Raw genomic sequence first — 26937 nt, 5'->3', positions numbered from 1 at the left:
TTTCCTAAACATTAAAATAATTTGTTCTACATTTTGGGTAATAGGCTTATTCACTTGAGTTGGATAAAAAACACTTATATCTGTGAGATAAATATGACGCTAAAGCCAGCAGCTGGTTAGCTTAGCCTAGCATAAAGCAGAGATGGGGACTCGAGTCAAAGTCTCACACACAGTGACTTCAGACTTGACTTGAGACTCGGACTTGAGATGCGGGACTCGTGAACAATCTTTTTCTTTTTTTTAGGAAACATCTGATGAGTTGAATGTTCTTCCCCTGATAGCTTAGCTAGCACACATGTTTAGCTCTGGTAACGGTAGCTTGCTTCTTGCTTTAGCCAGGACCCGCGGGGGGTTAACTCCGACTGTCGTTTGCTAAAGTATGAATAAGCGTTGGGGGTAATTTACGTAACCATTTATGTCCCGCTGGCAGCCCCTATGTTAATTATTAATGCTGGCTGCAAATCCGTTGCAGGTTTATTGTTGATCATGTAACGCTACAGTTTTATTTAGCTAACGTTAACACTGGGTTTCATAGTCTCGGGGATGTGCGTGTTGACTTACACTAACTTATAAATTATTAGTTGTAGAGTCTACAACTAATGACATCCGGTGTCTTTGTCACCGGATGCTCAATGCTCCTCCCTGCAAAGATAAGAGTTTAAGTAAACACTGAGTAATAGTGTAATGTATTAGAGTCACAGAAAGACAAACATGTTTGTTTTTTTACAGTTCAAATCATGAACTTTATTGTCACGCCATGAATGTAATCCCAACCACTTAGTTATCTATACACAATATGATTTGTGGGGAAAAAAAAAAATGAAGACACAGTTAGACTAAAACCACAAACATCTGGACGATTTAAAGTGTGACACAATAAAAATTGAGGAGAAAAAAAAAATCCTGATGCACTAAGTAATCCGCGCAATAACCCTCTGACCTTTATGTACTGACCATGTAATAATGACTATGTCATTTTCAGATTTCTATTAAAGCAGATGCATACTGTTAACTGGTGTTTAACTTAATCTGACTCACTTGTATAGCTGCCTTTGTAGTTTACTGTGAGAAGTGATGCTGGAGAATCAAATGAAGAGGAGGGTTACAGAGGAGATTGTTTTAAAACAGTACACTGATTTAAACTTAAATTAAGAGAAGTAGCACCATCTCAAATCTGCCAGTCAGTAATAGTAATTAATTACACTGGTGGACAGCACTAAAAAAAGTGAACATCTGGGCCCCTGCCAGACCACTGATTGCCATATTGTGGGATTATTTTAGGACTTTTTTTTAAAGTAATTTGTCAATTTACTGGTCAAGATGAGAACACAGACACTAGAATCACTTGCGTGATCCCAATTGATGATGTGCTCGATGCCAACCCCGGAATTCCCCCTCGTCTGCGCCGCGGTTATGTTCGGTCGTCCGCCATGCCTCATACTGTACCACAGCGAGAGCGTCACAGCAGTGGAGCGTTTTGCCTGCCCAACTCGCAGATTTTGTTGTTTTGGTAATGTTTTCCTGAAGATTTGTGCTTCTACCATAAAAGTGAGTAGCCTACATAGTTAAATGGTTTCTTCCATTTAGTCCAGTTCAGAACGACACGGATCAAACATTTGTGGCTGTGTTTTAGTTGTCAAAACAGTGTAGTTACGTGATATACGGTCGGGAGTCTGCACAGGCGGTTTATTTTGAAAATTGACCGGATGCTCTGGCGCTTCTACTTCCTGCCCGGCCTTTGCAACGCCCTGCGGCTCCGTCAAAAGACAGCCCAGGTGCGTATTTTTATATGCGCATTGTTTTGAGTGGGCGCGATTGCTGGTGGCGCCACCGGATACACAGCACAGACGCGCCTGGGGGATTCCAGGAGCTACATGAAGTCAATATGTGACGCTGGGTGCCTGTAAAACAGGAAAGTACATTTCCACTCACCTGTTTTTTTTGCGCATTTGCACACTGGCTAAAACCATTTACTCAGGGATACAGTTATGATTTGGCGTCTATGCTGTCACTAAAATGGCTCATGATTAACCGGAAGGTTTGGTCACACTGATCAATGCATAACACAGCAGCAGAGCAGATCCAGAGGGGAGGAAGGAAGGGGAAGGAGAGTCCTTTTTCCCTAGCGGGAGGAGTTGGAACTAGACCGTGACCGGTGCCGGCGGCGGCCGGGGGATCGAGACCTGCGCCGTACTGGAGAGCGTCGCCGTGGAGACCGAGACCTACAGTAAGAGAGAGCGAAAGACAGCAAGAGGGAGTGAGAAAACAGATTGGAAAGAACAATTTTACAATATATTATAGAGTTTGAATATCAAAGCAACCAACTAGGGCTGGGCGATATAGACCAAAAATCATATCTCGGTTTTTTTTTGGGCTGAATGGAGCTCAAAGACGAGAGCTAAGTAGCATGCAATGGACTTAAGTGTATGATACAAAAACCTTTCACTGTACAGTTCTCTGGCTTATCAGGGAAGTGTCTCAACTACACTGCAGAGTGGAGTCTCTACTCCCAGAGTGACAGCTGACTCATTATGAACGGGTCCAGCGCGGGTTCAATTGCACATCGGCAGGTCATAGGCGTCATGACATTTTTCAGAGTTTTGTCACTGTGCTGCATTTTCATGAACTATGATAACCTTGTCATAGGTCACATCTCTCGCCCCAGTCCAGGCGCCGCCTTACTCGCTCTTACTCATAGAAATGAAGCTCAGCGTAAATTCTTTCAGGAAGACTTACTAAACTTCATCACCTCTCTCTCGCTTCCTAAAACTGATCAGCTGTTTCGAGGCGTTCACTATTCAGTTAAACCAACCGGAATTGGCCATGAATTTCACGAGCCAATCACAGCCCGGCATCCCTGCTTTAATTCTGTTCGTCTCTCTGCTGCTGTCAGTTGTCATTTCAGGCAAAGCGTGCAACCCTCCCCCTCCCACCTCCGGTCATCGTCACCCACGGCACCCTGGGTCCTCCTCTGGCAGACTGCTCCCGTCGGCTCCTTCGGTCAGGTCTTCCGGGCTCCTTCACCACCACCAGTGTCTAGACTCTATCCGGGGGGGGGGATATGCCTTGGCTTCTCTACCCCTTTAAAATTATTTTGTAACTTTGGAGTCTAATCTCCAAAGACTCTGTACATTTCATATTATGCATATGTACAAATACACTTTTGCATATTTGCAACAAAGTCTCTCCTGATTGAACTGAAGTTAACGTCGCGGAAACACTGGTACAATTACAATTCTCTTTGGCCTAAGAAAATATAGAGCCGTGCAAATAACAATTGAAAATGTAGGCAAATGTCAGCAGTGCGGAACAGCTCTGTGTCCCCTCCATGTTGCAGGAGAACCAGTGAGCGAGTGGGGGAGGGGTTGCCTGGAGAGAGTGAGAGACGCAAACACCGGCACGGCTTTACGGAAGAAATGGGTCGTGTGACGCAACATCAAACTACATCCATATAAACAGTAGTCTTGTAGAAAGTACTTGAAAGCAATACTTACAATACTAAAAGTATCTTACCAGAAAATGACTTTGGTAGAAGTTGAAGTCTCCTTTTAGAATACTACTTGAGTAAAAGTCTTAAAGTACCCGATATTGTGGCCGGGTCGGCTCAGTGGGTAGAGCAGGCGCGCATATACTGAGAGGTTTATGCCTCGACGCAGAGGTCCAGGGTTCGAATCCGACATGTGACGATTTCCTGCATGTCTTCCCCCCTCTCTCTCACCTGGATCTGTCCTATCAAATATTGGCGGAAAAGCCCAAAAAATAATCTTGGGAAAAAAAAAAAAAATGAAGTACCTGATATTTACTGTACTTAAGCATTAGAAGTAAGAGTAAAAAAAACTTGAATTATTAACTTTATGGCCAAAGGTGTGTAACGTTATCTTCATCGTCTGTTACTGTGGCGGCAGAGCCTGCAGCAGGTGCTTCCATGACACCATCAGTCATTATGCTTCATCCTCTTTAGTTTTGGCCTATGTTTTTTTTTTTCCCCCCTTTGCAACAAACAGGCATCACGTCACCAACTGGAAGGGAGCCTGCATTATCTTGGCAATTTTGGAGCAATGATTCGCCAAACCTGCTTTTTTCCAGCAACAAATTTCTTCTGATTTTATTTTGTAGTAACGAGTAACTAAGATGCTTAGGGAAAATGTAGTGGAGTAAAAGTATACATTTTATTTAGGAAATGTAGTATAGTAAAAGGAAAAGTTTCCAGTTCTGCCTTTCTGTCGCCTTTTTCTTTCTTGCTGCTAAAATACAGCAAATTTCTTGTTGAATTTAAAATGTAAAAAACAATGTCCAACATTTTATTGAACAAAGTGAACATTAAGAACATAAAAGGCTCCATTAAAAAACTGTTTTAAAGTGTAGTTTTCTAATGATACTCTCTTTCAACTAACCCCCCAAAAAATTTGTTTTTTGCCATGTGTTTATTGCGCGAGTTGATATCGTGATAACGATAAAAAGCAAACAATATATTGTGCAGCCCTGATCGATGTACCTTACAAAGTGGATACAGCCCAGCCCAACAACCAGGAGTAGCAGCCAATGGATCCTCTGCATTCATTGCTCCCCAAACCAAGCACTGCTGCACCATTCCCAGCCCCCGGCGCTCATCCCGCGCTGCTTACCTTCTCCTCATTCGAGGCGGAGTGCGTCGCCACATTGGTGGAGGGGGAGGCATCCTGCGGGGAGGGGACAGCCGGCGGGGGGGAGGGCGCACTGTCGGAGACAGCACAGCTGTGACTGTGATCTCCTGACCGTCGATCTGACCTGGGAGAAAAAACATCCAGGAAATTGAGAATACTGAAGAATTGGCATTTTGACATAATTGAAAAGGAGTACGTTCATTTACATTAACAGGGCTCCGGACTAACTTTTTTTTTAGGAGCACTGTAGCCCCTAACTACAAAAATGTGTAAATGTAGGGGCGCTCACCTTAAATCGACCTGCAAAGCAATTTTTCCCCATTTAAACTGTATTACTGATACATGCTTTGGTAATAAATACAGAAACTACAATCCGTTGTCTTATTTTAGTTCACGGTCACATTTTAATTGAATGGTGCGTAACAAATGCACATTCAGAAATTTTAACAAAGTATTATTACTGTCAGTGTACTGTATTATTGCCTCTGGTTCTCCCTCCCTCACTGAAATATCTGATCATATGATATGAAATCATATCTAAAGTGATTAAACTTCCTTGGAAAGGGGAGTACTGTATCTAACTCATACAGTGTGGGAAATATTGAGGGATTCAGAGAGAGAAGAGCTCACGACACTTCCATAAGCACTATTTGATTTAGTTAGATAGAAATAGTTATATATATATATATATATAATTTTTTTTCAAAGAAGCAGTCTCCGCTCTCTGCTGACACTCTACCTCTCTCTTTCACCACAGCTTACAGTCTTTCAACACAGTTTACAGTTGTAAAAATTACTCACACTATCTCAAGAAATTGTCCAAAATGAGACCACTTTGTTGCCGATGTATATTACAATAAAAGTGCCAGCCTTTAATCTCTTCCACACACACAATCAATCATCTATCATAATTACTCTAACACAATGTTTATGCAATCTATTAACTTAGCTCTGGGGAGCTTAATAACAGACCGTAGAGTGCCACAAGTAAAAGATTTTTTTTTTTTTTTTTGCAATGATTTTTAAAAATCAATTCCTTTCACTAGAATATTCGCTAGATATTTTTTGATTCACCTAAATATTTTCTGTTTAAACAGTACCGCCGACGGCGACTACATCACATCTGTTGCCAGCAAAACGGAGCGAAAGAAGAAAATGCCAAAATGACGTGTTATGTACTTTCTTTACAAATGAAATACATGTCAGACTGACTGACTGTGATGTGCATTCTTCTTATAAAAACAATTAGTTTTTAGAAATGTCTCATGATACATTGTGTCTAGAATCGCAACGAATGAAAACCGCAATACAAATCCAATCGGCCCCCATGTACTGTGAAAGAATCGAATCGGGACAAAATCATCACCGTCCCAGCCCTATCATCTGCAATGCCTTATACAATCATCCATCCATCTTACCCAATTGCTCTAAAACAACGTTTATGCAATCTATTCACTTTCAATCTTCCATGTTCATGTTCCTCAACACGCGCTTACCTCCGTCCATGTGTTTCAGGGCTTTCTCCGCCTCCTCGGGGGTCTCAAACTCCACATAGGCGTAGCCTTTGGACAGGTTAGGGTGCACGCGGTTGATGGGCATGTCAATCATCTTGATCTTGCCATAAGTGGAGAAGATCTCCTGGATGTGTTCCTGCAAAGGCACAGCAGAGAACGCTTTGAACGCTTTTGACACATCTAGACACAACAGGATCCTCATTGGCCTCTTTTTACGGGAGGTACAGGAGCTGGGTAAACAGGAGCTATTCGGTCCGGTAGATACCGGTCGTTTAGGCACCGGTGCCATATTAGCAGGGTTCGAATTACGTGGGAGCCAGTGGGAGCTGAGCTCCCATAGGGAGAGGATGAGCTCCCATGAAATTAGTAAAATCGTACACCTGTGGGGGTCTCTAAAAATCATCAGCACCATTATTTAAAATCACAAATAAAGCACTTTTCCCCAAACACACGGAGCTCTGAAGCAGACCTGTGCGTCGCTTAGTGTCCACTCTCGCTGTAAAAATAGAGCTGAGCAGCGCGCTTTCTGTCCGTAGTCTGTGCAGCTTCAGGTTTATAATGGAGGCGCGCGCTCTGCTGTCGAGATGCTGCGTCGTTTCGGTCTCCCACCCCCGATGTAGAGCAGCGTACGGCCACTTCCCTCATTCAGAGACCAGAGTCTCAAACGGGGCTCTGAGTCTGTCAGGAGGTCTGAGATCTACCGCATCAGCAGAGCAATCACGTAATGCACAGCAGACTGTGGTGCAGGTGGATTATTTTCTGAAATATAGTGACTTTATTCTTGTAATAGCCTATTATCACTTTATTTTTCTCAAAATATCACGACTCCTCCAAAACTCACAGAGAGCACAGATGGGATATATTTTGAATGTGCACAAAGTTTTGAAGATGAGCAGTAATCTTGCTCAAACACATCTGAAATATTACAGTCCAGGACTTTATTAATCCATTCAAATGAATGAATGTATCACTGAGGTGAATAATTGTCATATGCACATTTAAGGAGGTTACTTCCTCAACAAAAGACGCAAAAGAGGAGGAAGGAGTAAATGATGCTAGGCTTACATGTGTGCTGACTCAGATATAATTAGAAAAGGCGATCTACAGGAGCATAAATAGCAATACAGAATGCCTGAGAGCCTTACTGTAATATATTCCATTATGTTTTTATATTTGGATTGTATTCTATGTTTCCCTTTACATAAAGATATTTGCAGCATACATTGATTCAGAAAAAGGTAAATAGGTGCATACAAATTCACCAGAATGCAGGAAATGAAATGTTTAATGCTCAAAATTTGCTGCTCACAGACTACTTTTTTTTTTTTTTTTTTTTTTTTGAAAAGAGACCACCACAAAGATGAAATCATAATTCGAACCCTGCATATTAGCACCGGGTTTCGGTACCCAACGTTATATGTGTGAGGAGATAATGTTACATCCTAATATCAGAGAGGGTTTTCCCTGGGGATTTAGAGCCCAAATGACATCATTCGCTCATTTGCATATCAGTGACATCATCGCACAATTATTTGCATTAAGCTCAGTGGTTGCCGGTGGCAGTGAGGGCAAAAAGCAAAACTTGGAGGAGCAACTTGTCAATGAAAACAGCTGGTCCACCTAAAAGCCAGCCCACCTTAAGTTTGTGAGCTTGTGCTGAAGCTGTCGCTAGCTCCTCGGCTGCTAACCCCCTTTACTTTAAGAAAACAAAAACGTTAAGGTGCTGCCCCTAAGCCGTATAATGGCAGGAAAAACCCCCTGTTAGAAATGTATTCGGGGCTTGTTGTTGCCTTTCGCCCTGGTGCCCGATGCCTCTACGGATCATGCAAAGACTCCAAACGGTTTTATGTGATCCCCCAACAACAGTCAGTCAGTAAAGAAGCACAAAACAGCAGCAGCATCGCTACGAGCAGCCGGCTCAAAGACACGTGCCTCAGGCTCCGTAGCTCAGTAAAAGCATTCACCTTGATAACATTTCTGGTCAGCCGGCCCAGGTAGACCTTGGTGGGTTTGGGTGTGGGGCTCCTACGCCGTCGGTCCCGGTCATCCTTCTTTGCTGATTTTGACCTAGAGTGACATTTACATCTCCTTTAAGATCGTAGCCCATAACGAGATGCTCTTATCCAGAACATTTCCTAGTGTTCCCTGACTGCAGTGTGAGAGATTCATAAGTTCCTCAGTTATACAAGAACAAATTCAAAAGATACTACACGACTTGCGTCATTTTCCTATAAACAAGTCGCAGTGACTCATTGCGTACTTTGAGCGTGAGCGTCGTCTGTTGTTGTGGCGCTGGCGGCTGGGGCTGGGTGAGGAGGACGAGGAGGAGGAAGAGGAGCGGGGGCTGGAGGAGCCCGAGTGGCTGGAGGCCGAGGAGCTGGAGCCGCTGGACGAGCTGGAGCCGGAGCTGCTGCTGGAGCTGGACCTTAACGAGAGCAAATTATGGGATGGGCTGAACTGGGGCTTGGAGATACAGAGGAAATCAGATACCACGATATCTTTGACCAAATACCTTGATCTTCACAATGAGATTTTTGATAAATAATCATCAGTACTGTGTATATAATGACTAAGTGGGTAAAGGCAAACAATAGAACAGCTACAACAGTCTGGTAAGTTCAGAAAATAGCATCACTTTACTGGAACGAAGCATGTAAAACCAGGAAATGACAACACTGTCATATTACAATATTACGATATCCCAAATCTAACACGATATCTAGTCTCGGAATACAGAGTAGGGCTGCACGATATGAGGAAAATATGCGATATGCGTTAACGTTACTACTCGCGATAAATAAATAGATATTAAAATGTTTCTGCTGCTTTCAGTATTCTGCTAAAATACAACAAATTGCTTGTTGAATTAAAAACAAATGAAACCAAGTGCAGTTTTCTACTGACATTTTCTTTCAACTAACACAAAAAAAAATCTCTTTTGCGATGCGTTTATTGTAGCAGTTGATATTGCGATGACGATAACAAAAAGACGATATATTGTGCAGCCCTAATGCAGAGCATCTGGATATTAACAGACAGATAACGAGTGTTGAAATTAGACCACCTTTTGCCTAACATTTCCTTCTCATCCAATGAAAAAAAAAGGAATTCATTGGGAAAAATAGAACAGGGAACCAGCAAACTGGAAGATGGCAGCATCTGGTGTTAGTTTACGAGAGCGGCCTCTGACCTGCTGCTCCGACTGGACGCGCTGCGCCGTGTGCGTTTCTTCTCTCGGCCCCGGTCTTTGTCAGCTCCTTCTTTTGTGGCGCCTGACTTCTCCTTAACTCGCTGTTTACTCTTGTCATCCTCCTTCCTCTTTGTTGGGGAAGGCGCCCTGAGGGAGGAGAACAAAGTAAACAAAAGTCAGGATTTGAGACATTGGACAACACTAGGGATGTAACGATATGAAAATGTAACCTCACGGTTATAGTGACCAAAATGATCACGGTTTTCGGTATTGTCGCGGTATTTTGAAAAGTGTGGTGTACAAATGAACTTAACTTGCACTTACTACAATGATGGTAATAATTTAATGAATAAGCTTCAAGTGAACATGTGTGTGTGTCTTGTCTATCTGCTCTTTGGGTTACTTACCTTTACACAACAAGTATGTATGTATTGAGTTGATGTAAATTAATGCTTTTTTGTTTTTTTTATCCGATTCATCGATTAATCGAAAAAATAATCGACAGATTAATCGATTATTAAAATAATCGTTAGTTGCAGCCCTAGTAATTGTTATCGTCAACATTTTTATCGTGGTTTACCATTACACCGGTAATCGTTACGTCCCTTAGCAGAAAACTGACACTTTCAGGCAGAAAATCCAAGAAGAGATGTGTGGTAGCTAATGTATATGGTGTTTGCAAACAATTCCATCAAAACTTCCAAACTGACTATTCAGTAATCTTGAAAGATGCATAGGTAGGTATCAGCGTACTAAGTAGTAATAAAGCAAATATAACTGCACTTTTATAACATTGAGCAATAAATAAAATGTCAACATTATTTAGATTGGTTAAACACTATTACGGTTGCAAAATAAATTGTGCTTATTCATACAACGTAGGTTTAATTTAAAAAAAATAGATATAATGTCAGAAGACATCGCATATGGCACTTGGCACATGAAGCGGATAATTAATTTCAGTTACCATTGAAACTGAAAATAAGTTAATACTTAACAATAATTAATTAATTAATAATTTGCACCACACTCAGTGCTACGCGCCGTTTCAGATAATTCAGAGCCAGAACTGACTGCTCAGAATTTGACTTGTCCCATAAATGAGGGCGATATTAAACGAAAAGTAATCACTTCGCACACAAAAAATACATTATGGCATAATTTATTTCGACTATACGGTTGTGCATTTTCTTCAAGTGGTTCCTCTGAATACAAATGCTACTTGACTACAGCGATCCACTCGGAGCGGATTAAATACGATTTAACGGTAATCAACGTTAGCTTAAACACTTGTTCATGTTAGCATTAGCTAGTAAGCTAATATTGCCTTATTACGTTGTGCTGATATTCAGATGCGCATGTTTGAAAACAAAATACTGCAGTACGACTCTGACTCGATAGCGTTGCTATTTAATACATAAATATATAGATTTTAAGTAAGCAACGATAAGTGGTACTGAACTGTTGCCGTTTACTCACATCTTTCCACCTACTCGCGACAGTCGTATAAAGATGACGTAATGTTTTTAGTTCGATGTAAACCAATCAAAAGACTGGCTGTACACACGCACAGCTATGCGAAAGCATAATTTTATTTCCTCAATTCGGTCTGCCAGGTTTTATTTTCCTATTTTGTTTAGGTATGTAGACCGTGTAATCTCAGTTTAATGTTTAATGGTAATAGTTGAATTTAGACACTGCAACAATTTTACCGTTCGAACTTTTCCACTGGCTTGGTGTTTCAATTTGCTTGGTTGTTGTGGCTGTGTCAATGAAGCAGATTGCCTGACAGGTAAACTGAGGGGAAAGAAATACACAATTAAAACCGGCTTTTACAGGCGAAATCAGTTTTCCCTCGCAGGACAGCAAAACGTTAGCTTGTCTACAGAATACCAACGACTCAAAATGCCATATATTTAAACACGAAAGTTATCTTTTAAGCTAAAGCTAACTGTAGTGTGTGTAGGGATATTAAGTGCCAGTAGGACACAGAGGAAAGGGCACAGACACGCCTTCTTCCCCTCTGGGACAACCTGGCTTCAGATGAACTCCACAGAGGAGCCAGAAGAAACCAGCAAACCATCAGGTGGTGACAGGACACTTGCTTTGGCTGTTTGCTCTGCTGCCATTGGAGGCACCTTCCAGTATGGCTACAACATCTCGATTATCAACGCTCCTACCAGCTACATCCAGAGCTTCATCAATGATACCTACATGGAGCGCTGGGGCATCAGCTTGGAAGCCCCTCAGGTGACTTTAATGTGGACTCTGATTGTGTCTGCCTTCTCACTGGGCGGTTTGCTAGGAGCTCTGCTAGCAGGGCCTCTGGCCGTCCGCTTTGGCAGGAAGAACTCGCTGCTTCTGAACAATTCTTTCCTGTTTGTTGGTGCTGTGTTGGTGCTAGCGTGCAGAGTGGCAAAATCATTCGAGATGATCCTATTTGCTCGTTTCCTGGTGGGGATAAACTCGGGAATCAGTATGAATGTCCAGCCTATGTACTTTGGGGAAAGCGCGCCTAAACACCTCCGGGGTGCTGTGGCGTTTTCCTCTGCTGTTTTCACTGCATTTGGGATCTTCTTGGGTCAGATTGTGGGACTCACTGAGCTGTTGGGCACAGAGCCTCTTTGGCCCTACTTACTTGCTAGTAACGCTTTGCCAGGGTTGATCCAGCTCCTTACCCTACCCTGGTTCCCCGAAAGCCCCAGATACCTTCTCATTGACAGGGGGGACAGGGAAGCGTGCGTCCGGGCGCTCGGAAGGCTTCGGGGTGGGGATGCGCCTGGCTTGGAGATGGAGGAGATGCTTCAGGAGCAGCAGCAGCAAAAATCTGCAGCCTTGGAGTCTGGAAACGCGGCTTCTGCGAAGACGCCCTGGACGCTGTTTAAAGACCCCGACCTGCGTTGCCAGCTCAGAACAGTCATGGCGGCCAGCAGTGCCATGATGCTCTGCGGCAATGACTCCATCTACTTCTACGCTTACTACATCTTTCTCGCCGCAGGGATCCCTCCAGAGAAAATCCAATACATCACCATAGGCACGGGGGCATCTGAGCTAACTGCCTCTATTCTGAGTAATCTGCTGATTGAACGTGTTGGGACGCAGGCACCTTCTTGTGGGAGGGTACTCTCTTATGTGTTTCTGGACTGTGGTCTTCACTATAGCTCTAAACCTCCAGATGGCTTACCTCAGTATGGCATGTGTTTTCGCCTACATTCTCAGCTTCGGCTTGGGCCCTGCAGGGGTGACGGGGATCTTACCCGCTGAGATCTTTGACCAGGCGGCGCGGCCGGCAGCGTACATGGTAGCTGGCTCGTGTATGTGGATCAGCCTGTTCTTGGTGGGCATGCTGTTCCCCTTCTTCGTCAGAAGCCTGGGGGACTTCTGCTTCCTGCCGTTCTTGGCCGTTTGTTTGGTGTCCGCTGTGTTTTTGGGGCTCACCTTACCAGAGACTAAAGGCAAGACGCTGGCTGAGATCACTGCAGAGTTTGATAGCAAGAATGGCGTGAAGAAGGAGAGGTCGGGCACGCAAGTGGAGGAGCCCATTGGGGAGGACTACCAGCTGGGTAATGCCTGCTCCTTCACTAGCCTAACACAAGGTCCTGGCTCTAAACCTGACCCTGGCCTCAGAATAGAGACTGATATTTGACGTCCAGTGCAAGTGGAAATGAAAGTGCCTTTGTGGCTTCTTTATGCACTTACAATATAGAAAGGATTACTCCGTAGTGGAAATCTGAAGTGTCTTATTTATGAAAGGTGATCTCTGTGTAATGACAAGTGCTGTCCTCGACCAAGAAATTCTTCGTCGACTAACACTCATATGATTTTGTTGACTAATTATTCAACAGATCTGTAAATTGGAGTTTCTCCCCAATGAATCATGCAAAAGCACCACTTTAAATCGGAGATGTGCTAATTAGTTTCTCGTAAATAAGTCATTCAGCATGAAATAGAATGAAAACATAAGTAATTGACTCAAGAAATTCTAGTCGACTCTGACCAAAACGACCGATTAGTCGACTAATAAACTAAGAGGGGGCAGCCCTGGTAATGACGGATAATTTAAAGCTTTAGTGCGTAACTTTATTATATTAATGAACATCTGTTACCTTCAATCCATTGCCAAATTAGTTGCTAATTAAGACTATCAGCTCCACACAACTCTCTCTGTATTTCTCAGTATGGCTATGTTCAGAAACTGGTGTCATCCGGCGACATTTGCGCTCAGAAAATCGAGATATAGATAATGACCTCTTCTCCATCATTTTTTTTTTTTAATCCTCCGTGTCCTACTTGGCAACTGCGTGGAGGAAGGGTGGCAGCTGTGCACGATCACGGAAGGCTTGTATCATGTGGATGCGTCAACAGTTTTGTTGTCATTACTTAGAATTCCTCATGGGGGAGACAGAAACTACGCACTATAGCTTTAAGCTAAGTCATTGGAAAGTATTAAAATGTCCTGTTCAAGCAGAAGTGTTTAATTGACTACGCCCACTCAAAGCAAGAGAGTTAACTTGTGTTTAGAACACAGGATGCTCTTTTATAGACTTCCTTGTTAATTACCTCCTGACAGTTAATCAGTCCCTCCAGGATTTCGCGATGTCGCGATCGCAAAAATTCACGCAAATTCAACCAATCACCGTGAATTCGGTGCGACTCGCAATTTTGACCAATCACTGCAACTTTTCCGCAAATTTGACCAATAACCGGAGTTTCCCACGACTTCAACCAATCCCAGTAGTCCCACGTACCAGACTTCGTGTCAGTATGTGACTCTGAGAGCCACTGACGAAGCGGTAGTTAGAACGGGTTGACATAACACACGTACGTCGCCAAATGAATTTCCTTGTTTCTGATATGAAGACCAGAGGTGTGTGACTCGAACGTCTCACATTTACCAACAAAACGTACAGCGAAAGACCGTGCAAAACATTTCAGTTCCTCCCGAGACTGACGTGCGCACACACACGGTGGATGCAGGAAAAACCGGAGATGAGACGTACAGGATGACCTAAATTGAGGACAGCTACGCTCCTTATTGTAAGTACAACGATAAGTCCAATAAGTGTTTTATCAAACCGTATGAATGTGTGTCCTAGGCCAGGTTAGGAGATTAACTAACAATGTAAAGATCAACAAGCCACTGACACATATGTTCAAATTTGATTAATTCAATAAATTATTATTTTTTGTCTTTAATCCACCAGCCATTTTCATATTATACCAACATTTGCAGCATCCTGAGCTTTTTTGCTAAGGTTACTGGGAAAACTCAGCCCAGAGTAAGTTTCCTTTTATTTTTAAAGAAGTATACCAAAAAAAAAAATCACATTTCTTTTTTTCTTTTTTTACAATTTTCACTGTCTCCCGCAACTTCATTGCAACAAAAATACAAAAGACATGGCATATTTTATCGAATTTTTTTTAACAAAAGCTGCCACAAATTCAGGCATTTTGGGCTGCAACAATCTAAAAAAAAGGCCGCAGAATCCTGGAGGGACTGATTAATTCACTCTTAGTCAGTCAAAAAGCAGTGTCATTGACATTATAAATTTTGGTACCTCTGCTAATTCCAGAATCAGAAAGGAAGTTATTGCCACAGTTTAGGATTTAGGATAAGACTTTATTGATGCACTGTCACTGTGAGGTTCCAGTTACAGGGAAGATTATATACGTCAAATGTAGCCACATAACTCACATTCACACTCACTCAAACTCTCCGAAGGTGTTAATAATATAGATGGGTTTTTATTTAAGTGGAGTGGGTAATCATTTGAATCGCATGTATTAAAGGATTACTCTAATTCAACACTTCTGTTCCGTTTTGTTGACATACCTATCCAGTCGAGTGATCCATACTTGTTACATTTCACTGTTCAGTGATCCAAGTGGGAATGTTACCTCTGTAAACTCAGGTTTAGTGTCACAGGACTGATGATTTATGCATTTTTAATTTTTACATCAACTGTACTGTATTTATATTAGTTGGCCTCCCATCCTAGTTTTTTACTAGTTCTACAAATTGAGATGAATGTTTTTTTGTGTGTACTCATGCACTGATTTTTATGAATGCAGCTCTGCCAAACAGCCAGTAGATGTAGCCATTGTCATTGTCCTTTGCCTCTTCTTCGGTCGCTTAAATATGAAGCTGTTGAACATGAAAACGACTCACAGATGTAACACCCAGGCCAAGATGACACAGAGCTTGCAAAGCCTTCTGTTGACCATCTGTCACAGCCCCCGTATGCTCCCTTTTTTGGCCTTTTTAGATAATGTCTTAAGACTGAATCAAGATGGAGCAGATATTTATTATTTTGTATTCAAGAGGCTTTTTCCAAAGATATTTATTTTTTATTAATAATCCAAATCACCCTCTCTTGATCCTACTTTTCTTGCTGGATTTCTGGTATAAAAAAACCCACTTCTGTAGCATGTCGAAGATGCTGTGCACTGACTGAATGAAATATTGTTATTGTTTGACGCTGTCGTTCCAAAGTATGCCATGACAAACCTTGATGATAATAAGGATTCTGTAAAAAGCTCACTGTACAGGGGTGGGGCTAGAAGGGGGTGGGGGGGGGGCCCAATCCATAGAGTGCTGTCATTCTGACTTGTGATTTGCATTGGATCAGAGTACTGTCACTTGGCTGCCTGATCTGCCAATTTTCCCAGCCATTGTCACATGACCAATTCATGTTGTATCCAATATCCCCCACCCCCCACCCCCCTGACTGGTTATTGGTACATCCTGTAATCGCCCCTGTCACTGTATGGTGCTGCTCAGGCTTTATTTTGAAGGAATTATATATTTTGTGCATTGCAATTATGTATGTATTAAATGGTATTTATTCAATGAGAAATACTACTGTATGTACAACAGTAAAAAAGTGCTAACCAACACCATTGTCTTCTTTGCGATTGAATTACTTTGACTGATTCCACCTGTCTGGTCCAACTGCTTTCTTAATTACATTCAATCACATTAGTTTGGCTCCCTTCGTTTCTCTGCACTTTAATCCAACTGCTCCTACCCACTCCTATTAAAACTGTTAGCCTCATGCTGTTTATTTAAGGAAACAAGTGCTGTTTCAGAACATCTCACTCGAAGTGGGGGTAAGGTTTATGTGTGCCGTTTTATTGGACTCTTATTACATTATTTCAGCACAAAAATGTAACACAGAGCAAATGTCTCCTAGCTGTTTCAAACGACAGAATACACTCATTTTAAGTATAGTTTGTTTTTTGGTAAGTATGGTTTGTGTGTGTATGAGACATTCAACATACCTGCAAACTAGACGCTTTTCGTCGTTTTGAATGGGTTGTGTCACATTTTTCAGCCCTTCTGAGTTTGCAGGTATGATTCAAGGTAAAAGTAAGTAGACTTTGGACTTTATTGTCCCCGAGGGGAATTTCTTATTGACAACACTACATTATGGACAGCTTACACAAAAACGGAAGTACACCATAACCGAATGACACAAAATAACACAAAGTGGCACTGATGGGTTTTATATGTGTGTTTTGTTAAGGGCTCCATTGGCTCCAGGCACCAGGCATTTACCATAGTGAGCTCTCTTGCACCTCAGGGTCCTGTACCTGCGCCCAGAGGGCAGAATGGTGAAATGGCTGTTTAGCTGGTATGTGTTGTCCTGTGCTATTGTGGTTGTGATGCTTGTAGTCTATATCCACGACGTTCCACTTCCGGGATTGCTAGAGTGCTGTTGGAAATTCCGTCGGATGTCAGTCTTTTCGGCCGGACGTCCATTACCTTTCGCTTTCTTTGTGTTGGAATTTTAAACTCTTTATTTAGATTTAGTTATGCGGACTATGGTTAACTGCTCCTCAGATCTCTGCAGGGTAAATCCAGACAGCTAGCTAGACTATCTGTCCAATCTGAGTTTACTGTTGCAAGACAAAAACAACTTTTGAACGTACACGTTCCACCAAAACAAGTTCCTTCCCGAAGCTATTTTGCAGAGGCACCATGGCTCTGTCCGGCGCTTTGCGCCACCCAAGACGATTGTGATTGGTTTAAAGAAATGCCAATAAACCATGTTATATAAATAAAGCTTGTTTTTCTGCCATCCAGGAATGATGTTTGGACTACCCAGACCCTCCTCCGCAGCGCTGTGGAGGAAGGTCTGGCAATGCGAGACTATGATGCGTGTGATGGCCTTGAAATTGAGCTTTGAGAGTGTGAGAGATCGATTAAATTGGCAGCAATGTTGGTTACAAGTACGTGTTATGGTTCAGTCCGGTGTGCTAGGGAGTAGGTGTGGTTTTAGCTTGATTGACAGGGTCAGACTGACGTGCACATATGAGGGTTGTGATGTTTGACTCAATTAAGCCCAACAAGCTGCCAGCTGACACACTGAAAGAGGACACTGATGAAGACAAAAGGTGCATCTTAATTTCCTTATTTGATAGCTCCTCGGTTGAACCGGAAGTTGTTTTGTCCCTCCTTCATGAAGGCCGTCTCAACGCTCTTATATTTGCTCCGAGGAGCTAGGAGCGAGGAGAGATCTCTGAGGCGCTATGAGCGAGGACACACGAGTGCAGCCTTCCCGGAAGCCGTGCATCTGAAAGCCGTTGCTAACTCCACCCATACAGCTGACGGAGTCATGTGACGCTTTATAGGAAAGGATGTCTCATCCCTCTAAAACACATTTCCTCGTTTCCTCTCTCCTCCCATGATTTCCTTGTGTCTCTCCCATGCTTCCTTGTGGGAAGGGCTAAGATGTGAGGAAGGGAGGCAAGTGGAGGAGCCGTGGATGCAATTAAAGGGAAGTGAGATGTACCTAGAGAAGACTGAAGACTGAACAACTAGACTAAACTCTGAGCCCAGTGGTGGAGTGGGTCTCACTGTCAAGTATAGTTGTTGATTTTGGTAAGTATGGTTATTGGCTTTCTTGCAAAGAATTAGATGAGAAGATAAATAGCTGTCTGTAAAATATGAATCTACAGCCAGGAGGTGGTTATCTTGAGCTAGCATAAAGACTAGAAACAGAGTAACTGCTAGTCTGGCTCTGTCCAAAGGTAAGTAAAATCTGCTACAAAATGTTGACAGTTGGATTGGAAAAAAACGTCTACTACGCCAATTCTTAATTTGCTAAAAATCCTAATTAAAGGGGATGCACTCGATATAAAAAAAAAGAATTGGGCTGGGATTGCCTCCACACAGCTATCACAGACCGTGCCCCTTAACTCACTATATACCGGCGCCTTGTCACGGCCCTCGGCATCTGATACCGATGCACAGGGCACTTACATGCACTAACACACATGCGCAGCCGGACTGGCTATCAAAACAAAGAACAGAAAAAGCTCAGATTACAGCACACACGCAGAGGGAGTGTAGTCTTGCTTTGCCAGACATTCCTCCACAGCGCTGTGGAGGAGGGTCTGGCTGGTCCACATAAGATTCCGGGATGAGAGAAAAACGTGCTCTGGTTTATTGGCATTTCTTTAAATCAATCACAATCGTCTTAGGCGGCGCTAAGCCAAGGACAGAACCACAGTGCCGCTGCAAAATAGCCTCGGGAAGGAACTTGTTTTGGTGGAACGTGTAAGTTCAAAAGTCGTGCAAAACGGCATCCGGCCCAAAAGAGGGTCATCCGGCGGAATTTCCTGCGGCAACCGAGCAATCCCGGAAGTGGAACATCGTGGCTATACTGTAGACTACAGGGAGTGTGACTTAATTCTCTCCTCAGAAAACCCATTACTAAACTATATTTATAAAAAGCAAATAGGTTACTGCTATATTAGTGTTGTGATGCCCCCCTGCTGTGTTTATGTATTGTGTTCGAAACTGTACGGACATAGTGTACACAGCGTAGTGGACAGCGTATTTGAATTCTCTGCGGTTCATTTCATTCACTATATAGTCCACTATAAAATACCCACAATGTACTGCTAATTTAAGCGTACATACGATGTACCCTACATTTTACTCCTGTATACCACAATGCAACGCGGGTGTGTTTTCCCGGAGGAGAAGAATAAATGGAGGTCACCGCGAAAACTGAAAAGGAAAAATGGACCAAGCTTTCGTTTTGAAACATTGGAAATGTAACATGCAACATATATATATATATATATAACCTTTTACTATTCTTCTGAGTGCTCGCTTTGTTTCAGGGACGTATTAGAAGTATTTTTGTTTCGGTTTGTTTACATGATGCTGGGCGCACCCGCCTTTGTCACACAAACAACAGGCGCATCTACTGACGTAAGTCACGCTACGATGCGTTTTCAGTGAGTGTCCAAAATCTCGTTTGGCCGTTCCCTATATAGTTCACTATTTAATAAACACTATATAGGGGATAGTGAGTGGGTGTATGAGGGAACGGTTTCGAACACAGCTTGTGATTCACCTGTTGTCGTCTTCTTCTTCTTCTTCTTTATTTAATGGCGGGCTACAAACTAACTTTTAGGTGTATGGCGCCACCTACTGTATCGGTGTATGTAACATCATGACCCTGTTGATTGTAATGGAAAAAAATAAAAAAAACCTACCTACCGTATTTTCCGGACTATAAGTCGCACTTTTTTTTCATACTTTGGCTGGTCCTGCGACTTATAGTCAGGTGCGACTTATATATCAAAATATATATAATTTAACATGTTTTAAATGTTATTTCATGCTGAAAACATTACCGTCTACAGCCGCTCTAGGCGCTCTAGGCTTGTGACAACTATATGCTGCTCCTAAAGACAACTGAGAAAGAAAAGAAACTGGCGACTGCAGGTAGTAAAATTACGCAGCCGAAAACGGTAATCGAGCAGCAGAACGAAAGTTTGGAGTGAGTGAGAAACTTGTGAGGGACTGGCGAAAAGGTTAGTCTTACTGCAATGAAGAAAACAAAGAAAGCTAGTCGCGCACTGAAATCCAGATGGCCAGAGCTGGAGGAAGGAGTCCACAGATGGGTGCTTGAACAACGTGCTGCTGGAAGAGGTTCATCAACAGTGCAGTTACGTTACGTTAACATACCGGACACCTACCGTATTCAGCCCCTTGTTCTGTGTGCTATTGTGTAGTTTAATAACTTACCTTTCCAGATTAAATGTCTGTTCTTGGTCTTGGATTTTGTGAAATAAATTTCTAAATAAATGCGACTTATAGTCCAGTGCGACTTATATATGTTTTTTTCCTCTTCATGACGCATTTTTTGACTGATGCGACTTATACTCCGGAGCGACTTATAGTCCGGAAAATACGGTACTCATATTGTATTTATGTATTGTATTTTGAAATATGACCTTTTCACCTCAGATTTTCTCCTATGTCTAATATTCCGTTTGTACTCCGTTCCCTCCCCATTTCCACCACTCTGTCTTTTAATCTTTCCTTTTCTACAACAAACTTATTACACCGAATTAACACATTTTCTACTGTTTCCCTACATCCACGTACTTCACAATTTTCCGATTTTTTCACCTGTGTCTCTGTTGACGCTGCAGTTGCTCGTTAGGGTAACGAGGCTGGAACACCTGGGTGTTCAGATACCCACACAGGTGTTTTCAGTTACTCTGGCTGATTAGACCTGTGCTCAGATTGAAGGTGGGCCGGAGCTTAGATGGGAGTTCATTAGGTCACAGATCCTTTCTACCAACAAGAATGATACAGCTGTCATTTGTCCTGGCCTTACATGTGCAACAGAGCTAACAAAAGGCTCAGGAAGATGTTAATCAATCAGTCTATACACACCCACACAGTCCTGGGAATAGATCTGATCAGCCAGATTCACTGAAAACACCTGTATGGGTGTTCAGGGCAGGCTGCAGTGCTACTCTGGTTTCTCTCTGCCTGCCTTTCGGGTCAGTTGCTGCCTTTTCCAGCTCTCCCTGTTTCTCCCTTGGTTTGTTTTGGTTTGGTTATCTTTGTTTTAGGTTATCTTTATGCGTTGTTTGCACTTTACACTCACACATATACATACATCACTCATGCACACTTACACCACTGACTGTACTGACAACCACACCTCTCCATAATCATTTCATTTGGTCCGATTTGGTTTTAATCTGGTAGATGAAGTATATGTTTGTAAAACTTTACCATGGTGTGTCTCCCATTTGTAGGGCTGTGTATCGTTAATAAAATTCCGATACTGGTACCGATACCAATGCTGTGACTTTGATACCGGTTCCTAAACAATACTTTTTTTCGATACCAATTTTATAAAATCCATTTTAACAAAAAAGGAAATTACAACATTACGGGAATAATCTTTAAATTTGTCCTGCCTGCCTCTACGGCGTGTAACATTAGACAGCCAATCACAAACATTATTAGAGCTTGGTAGAAGCGTGCTGCATGCTTATTGGTTCACTGACGCTGATGAGATTTACTCTTTAGGTATTGAAATTTGGTATTGAATGACGAGGCATTTTTCCGTACTCGATACTAAGGAGGAAATTCGGTCGGTGCCTAAAAAGTATTGAATTCGGTACCCAGCCATACCCATTTGTTGTGGCCTAAGAGCCGGTTCATACCAATGTTCTGAACATTGAGTACAGCCCCTTAAGTTTACTGCCTAATCGTTTAAAGCTAATTTAAGTCAATCAATTTATTTGATACAGTGTTTGAGCTCAATTTAAATGTCAATTATTTTAGCATTCTGGCAACCTGCACTCAGTGGCCCTCATTTATGAAACGTGCGTACGACCTAAAACAGGCGTAGGGCGGGCGTACGCCGATTCCTACGCAATGCAAGGCATTTATCAATTTGAACGTGAGCGTAGGCTGCGATAAAATCTCACGTCTGGTCTGAACTCGTGTACGCAGGTTTTCGAGTCAGTGTGGACTTGCGGTGCAGCATATAATCAGTTTAACAGGAGAAGGAGAAGTCATCAGTTGATCACTTATCAGCAATGGCAGATCTGGCTCTTTTAGAGGACCTCTATGAGCCGGTAACAGTGCACAAGTACGCGCACGGGCCACGGTGGGGCGCTCCATCGGATTGATTAAGGGCAGATGGCTCTGTCTCGCATCAGTGGGGGGGACCCTAAGTCTGCAACATCGTTTTAGCCTGTGTGGTTCTGAACATCATCGAGCAGGAAAACAGGGTGCCATAAATGTAGAGATGGAGCCAGATGACACGATGCCCACGGGTGGCGGAGGACACTGTCCCTCGCAGCTGTTGCCTGGCTCTTACTCATGGAAAAAATAAGAAGTAAAATAAAAGACACTGCATAAACTCCGCTACTGTGTGTTTATTTAAAGCGCCCATATAATGCTCATTTTCAGGTTCATAATTATATTTTAAGGTTGTACCAGAATAGGTTTACATGGCTTAATTTTCAAAAAACACCATATTTTTGTTGTACTGCACAGCTCTCTCTCACTGCTGCAGATCCTCATTTCACCTGGTCTCTGTTTTAGCTACAGAGTGAGACCTCTTTTCTTCTTCTGTACTATCTTTGATTGCACTCGCATATGCGCAGTAGCTCAGATGTAGATCATGTCAGCTAGCTAGCTCCATAGACAGTAAAAGAAAGGCTGTTTCTCCAACTTCGGTCAGTTAGAAGGCAGGATTAGCTGGGAGACTTCTAAATGAGGGCGCACATGTAAGTAGTTCTTTTGTAGATTATGGTGAACTTGTGTGTGTTGTAGCAGTGCTTTGCTATTGCAACGAGGTAGCATGCTAACGCTAACGCTACGAGCTAACTGTTGCGGTTAGCCAGCTCGTTTCGGCTTGTGATGTCACAAGCCGTGCCGATTTTGAACAGCTCACCCAGAGACTGAAGGAAGGACACATTCAGAAACCGTATCTCACTCAAAACAGCATGGATGGATTTTTTTCAAAGTTTGTATGTGTGTGGAAGCACCAGAGACACAAAAGAACACCCCAAATCCCAGAAAAAGTGTTTTTTTCATAATATGGGCACTTTAAATATAGGTACACCATGTATTAATAAAATTAATAATTAATGAAATAAACTTCAGCTGGAGTCCGATTTACTACGGCAACACTGTTGACTGCATCAGTGATCTCTTTCAATTCCACATTCTTTCTACAGCCTTTAATACCAGTTTTCAGGCTGCCTAATAGTACACACGTTGGTGCAAATGAACCTGAGATATCAGGGTTTCAATCTCCACCTCTGAAAAGGAGGATTACGTCTCGCCATGTCGTAAATTATATGGGCGGGGCCTCAAAACAGAGAATACACTGGGGCGTGATTTTTAAATTACGATCGTTTCCAGCCGCTGCATTTATCAATGTACGACCATTCTTACGCTCTGATTGGTGTGATACGAACGTTTCATGAATCACACGTGAAGCCTGTCGTAAGAGGATTTCTGCGCTCATATCTGTGCTGGTTTCTACGTTAGGTTGATAAATGAGGGCCAATGTATATGTTAGTGCACTTGACAGCCCCCTGCTCCAACTTTTTTTTTTTCTTTTAATATACTTTCTCAGCACCACCCTTTGTCGTTTTGCTTTCCGTTTTGCATACGTTTTTATTGTCGGAATTCAACAGGATGCCCGTACGACTGTATCAATCTGGGGAGCAGATACTGTAGAATCATTGTGTGTTTTTGAATGTGGAGACACACAGGTCTTTGTGCTGGCCCAAAATGGTAGCAGGCCATTGGGATTTTACCCAGCCCTCCTGATTGACACTCGGCCGCTGTCTGATGCATTAGTTATTATTATTGCAATTACCAACAAATTAAATGTCACGTCCTATCAGTGATCTTAAGAGAAAACATCCAGATCTCAATATCCAAATCTCCAGTCTCTATTTTTATAGAGTCTCCAGACTTAAAAAGTGGTGTACAAGATGATGACATTTGACATTTAAGGCCTAATCTCTTCGGGCGCTTTCAGACCTATAGTTCAGGGGACTCGGTGCGATTTGGGGGTGAAGTTGCAACATTTTGCAAACACCAAATTTATAACGTCTTTGGTTTTCTGGTTCTGCTTTAGTGTTTCTAATATTTTAGAAGACGGCGAACAATGAGCAGCTGACAGACAGCGAGTGAAGGAGAGAGAGATGATGATGTGTGATGTGACCAGTGATGTTTGATCTGAACAGCTTATGAACGTTATCATCCCTTAAATCATATATAAATCCGTGAATAAGGTTGAAATTGCAGGCTAGTAAATGCTCTGTTTTTAGTTCACTTCCTGTATTTGGGTCAGATCGCGTTCTCACCTGAAGTAAACCGAACTCTAGTTCTAGGAACCGAGACCCCCGTTTTCAAGAGTTTCAGAATACGTTTGTTTGATGCTACCAAACGCTCCAGGGTTTGTTTTAAAAGGCCCAAACGAGGTAGGTGTGAAAGCAACCTTCATCTCACTGGATGAATGGTTTTGTCAGTGTTGGAGATGGCAGAAAATACTGTATAATATTTGACAGACATCTTGATCTGACGTTCCTACATTTTAATGAAAGAGTTGCATCACATTCAGCTCTTTTAATGTGTCTAATTTGCAAAAAAGTGCAGTTGTTTACTCTATGTCTTTGGTCTTTTTAGGGGAAAGTGGGCTTGAAGAAGTGGTTTGTGGTGAAAGGAAGCGACGATGAGAGTGTGCTGCGTGTCTATCTCCTGCGATGAAGATTTGGTTTTCTTTTGGCAAAGTGGAGTGCAGAAATACTGGAGGTAAGAGCCCGATACCTTTAATTTGCACTTCCTGTGTTCCATGTTTCCATGAAGACATGAGAGGATGTTGCCAGGCACCTGAGGGAGTATAAGACAATGAAACCGAGCTGTAGCATAATTGCATGGGCTGGAAAAAAACAAACAAAAAAAACTACAGAAAGACAAAAAACAATATCAGATGCTATTGTCTCTCTGCCTCTTGACTGTTGTGTTCGCGCCTACACCCGTGTGTCATGGACAGTAATAATTTGCAAAATAAAAGCTGTCTAGAGGTGTTGTCTCTCTGTATGCCTCTTCGCAAAAAAAACATGCTGATGATGCTATTATGAATCAGAAAGCGGCTCACGGTGGACTTGCCAGAGAGCCTCATCATCATCACCATTATCTTGGACGCAGACTGGCCTGTACCTTCGATATGAGCACATTCCATGGAGAAACTCAAGTCGTTACTACTGTTTGACCTTTTGTCTGTGTAAGGAGGAAACGGGGAGAGTTGTCATTTTCAGGACTGGTCCAAAACTCTGCCAGGACCTCAGGTGCAACAATTGACCCACTTCCACCACTAGGTGGCGCTATAGCAGAAAAAAAACGTGTTTTGTGCTAAAACTCCCACACCGTACACCGGACATTCAGAAACCATATATCCACACCTTCCCTGGATCCAACTGAATTGCCTGATATAGGCCATTTCCGCCTAGACTTTTATGCCTGAAAAATCGCGATTTAGCAAAAACCTATTTTTTCGATCTCCTCCTAGACCGTGCGACCGATCTGCACGAAACTTGGCAGATAGCTTCTCCAGACCGACCTGACAAAAAGTTATCAAAAGAATTTTTATAGGATAAAAATTGCGCATATTACGCACAAACAAATTTGTGTAGCTAACTATGAAAACACCAACTTTGCCATATCTCGACCAAAATAAATGCTATCAGCGCGAAACTTTAGATTCTTGTTTGCCATGACCCTCTGGAGGTCCCCCACACATTTTACAAATATTGGCCACCAGGGGGCGCTACAAGTACAAAAGGTTTATATCTCATGAACGGCTCATCCGATTTTTACAAAATTTAATGGGTACCATCTAGGGCCAATCCTGAGGCCACCCCTACAGTGTGATACTTATTGGTCAAAGTGGCCGTGGCCAATGGGACCCACGTTTAGATTCACCACTTCCACTAATGTAAACAACTTTAAATTTACAGGGTAGATTTACAATGGGTCATGGACCTCACTTACCACAAATTACACATGTGGACTACTAGCTGGCCCTATAATGGTTTATTGCCTTTAACTCCCACATTACACATTAGAAATCTTTATATCGTGTTTCTTGAATTAGGCCGAATGTGATGATATATATAGGTCACGCCCATTTCTGCTGAAAACTTTTTCGCAATATCGCTCAATGCGCAAAACCAACTAGTAATTATTACAATCACTACAATTAACCTAGTATTTTTTAACCTACGCAAAACGTCGCCTGACTTGAGGACAAAGGTAGGCTTTTTAACCAGGCGGGCTAGGGCTATCTCTGTAGTTTCATATGCACAAGCAAGCCAAACAGTGGAAGCCTAGACTAGTGGTGCACTGATCCGATATTAAGATCGGATATCGGCCCCGATATTGACAAAATAGCTGGATTGGGGATCGGAAAAATTATTAAATTTAAAAAATATTAAATCTTTTTTTTCTTTTTTTTTCTCCGTCGCAGCACTGGGACCCCTGTTAACTGCGTACCCTTCTCACTCATGGTAGTAACTTTATAACACAACAATTAATAACCCACAACTAACTTTGGTAGCGCTGCATATTACGGCTCGGTAATAAGATGGTAATAGTGGGGTAACAATGTGATAATAAAGAGGTAATATATAGGTAATAACATGTAATTACCAAAGTAATAACTGGGTAATACATCACAGTAATAAGATGTAATACTGGGGTAATAAGGTGATAAGAAGGTAACAGATGTAATAACAT

The 26937-nt window shown here is 42.4% G+C and overlaps 1 protein-coding gene and 1 pseudogene across 2 annotated transcripts; one reads left to right on the top strand and one right to left on the bottom strand.

Annotated features, from left to right (window-relative positions):
- Positions 1 to 714: 714 nt before the first annotated feature.
- LOC144535970 (RNA-binding protein with serine-rich domain 1-like) lies at positions 715 to 10881 on the bottom strand. Of its 2 annotated transcripts, none has more exons than XM_078278814.1 (7): positions 10827 to 10881; positions 9348 to 9494; positions 8418 to 8582; positions 8122 to 8224; positions 6140 to 6293; positions 4626 to 4767; positions 715 to 2222 (listed from the first exon to the last, which is right to left on the bottom strand). In XM_078278814.1, coding segments are annotated over exons 1-7 (813 nt in total). In that variant the 5' UTR covers positions 10829 to 10881; the 3' UTR covers positions 715 to 2122. The 2 variants fall into 2 exon arrangements, with proteins under 2 accessions (XP_078134940.1, XP_078134941.1); XM_078278815.1 differs by having other exon boundaries at positions 8418 to 8576.
- A 300-nt stretch (positions 10882 to 11181) lies between these two features.
- Positions 11182 to 14588, top strand: LOC144536638 (solute carrier family 2, facilitated glucose transporter member 11 pseudogene; annotated as a pseudogene).
- Positions 14589 to 26937: the final 12349 nt, after the last annotated feature.

The sequence above is a fragment of the Sander vitreus genome, chromosome 21 (assembly GCF_031162955.1).
Source record: "Sander vitreus isolate 19-12246 chromosome 21, sanVit1, whole genome shotgun sequence".
NCBI classification, from domain to species: Eukaryota; Metazoa; Chordata; class Actinopteri; order Perciformes; family Percidae; genus Sander; species Sander vitreus.
This window is presented reverse-complemented; position numbering and strand designations above follow the sequence as displayed.

What these genes read in the sequence shown, in the direction of transcription:
- LOC144535970 (XM_078278814.1), bottom strand. An exon ending in GCGTCCAGTCGGAGCAGCAG is followed by an intron (nt 8,583 to 9,347) that starts GTCAGAGGCCGC and finishes GCTCTCGTTAAG; the next exon opens with GTCCAGCTCCAGCAGCAGCT. An exon ending in CCGCCTCGAATGAGGAGAAG is followed by an intron (nt 2,223 to 4,625) that starts GTAAGCAGCGCG and finishes CTCTTACTGTAG; the next exon opens with GTCTCGGTCTCCACGGCGAC.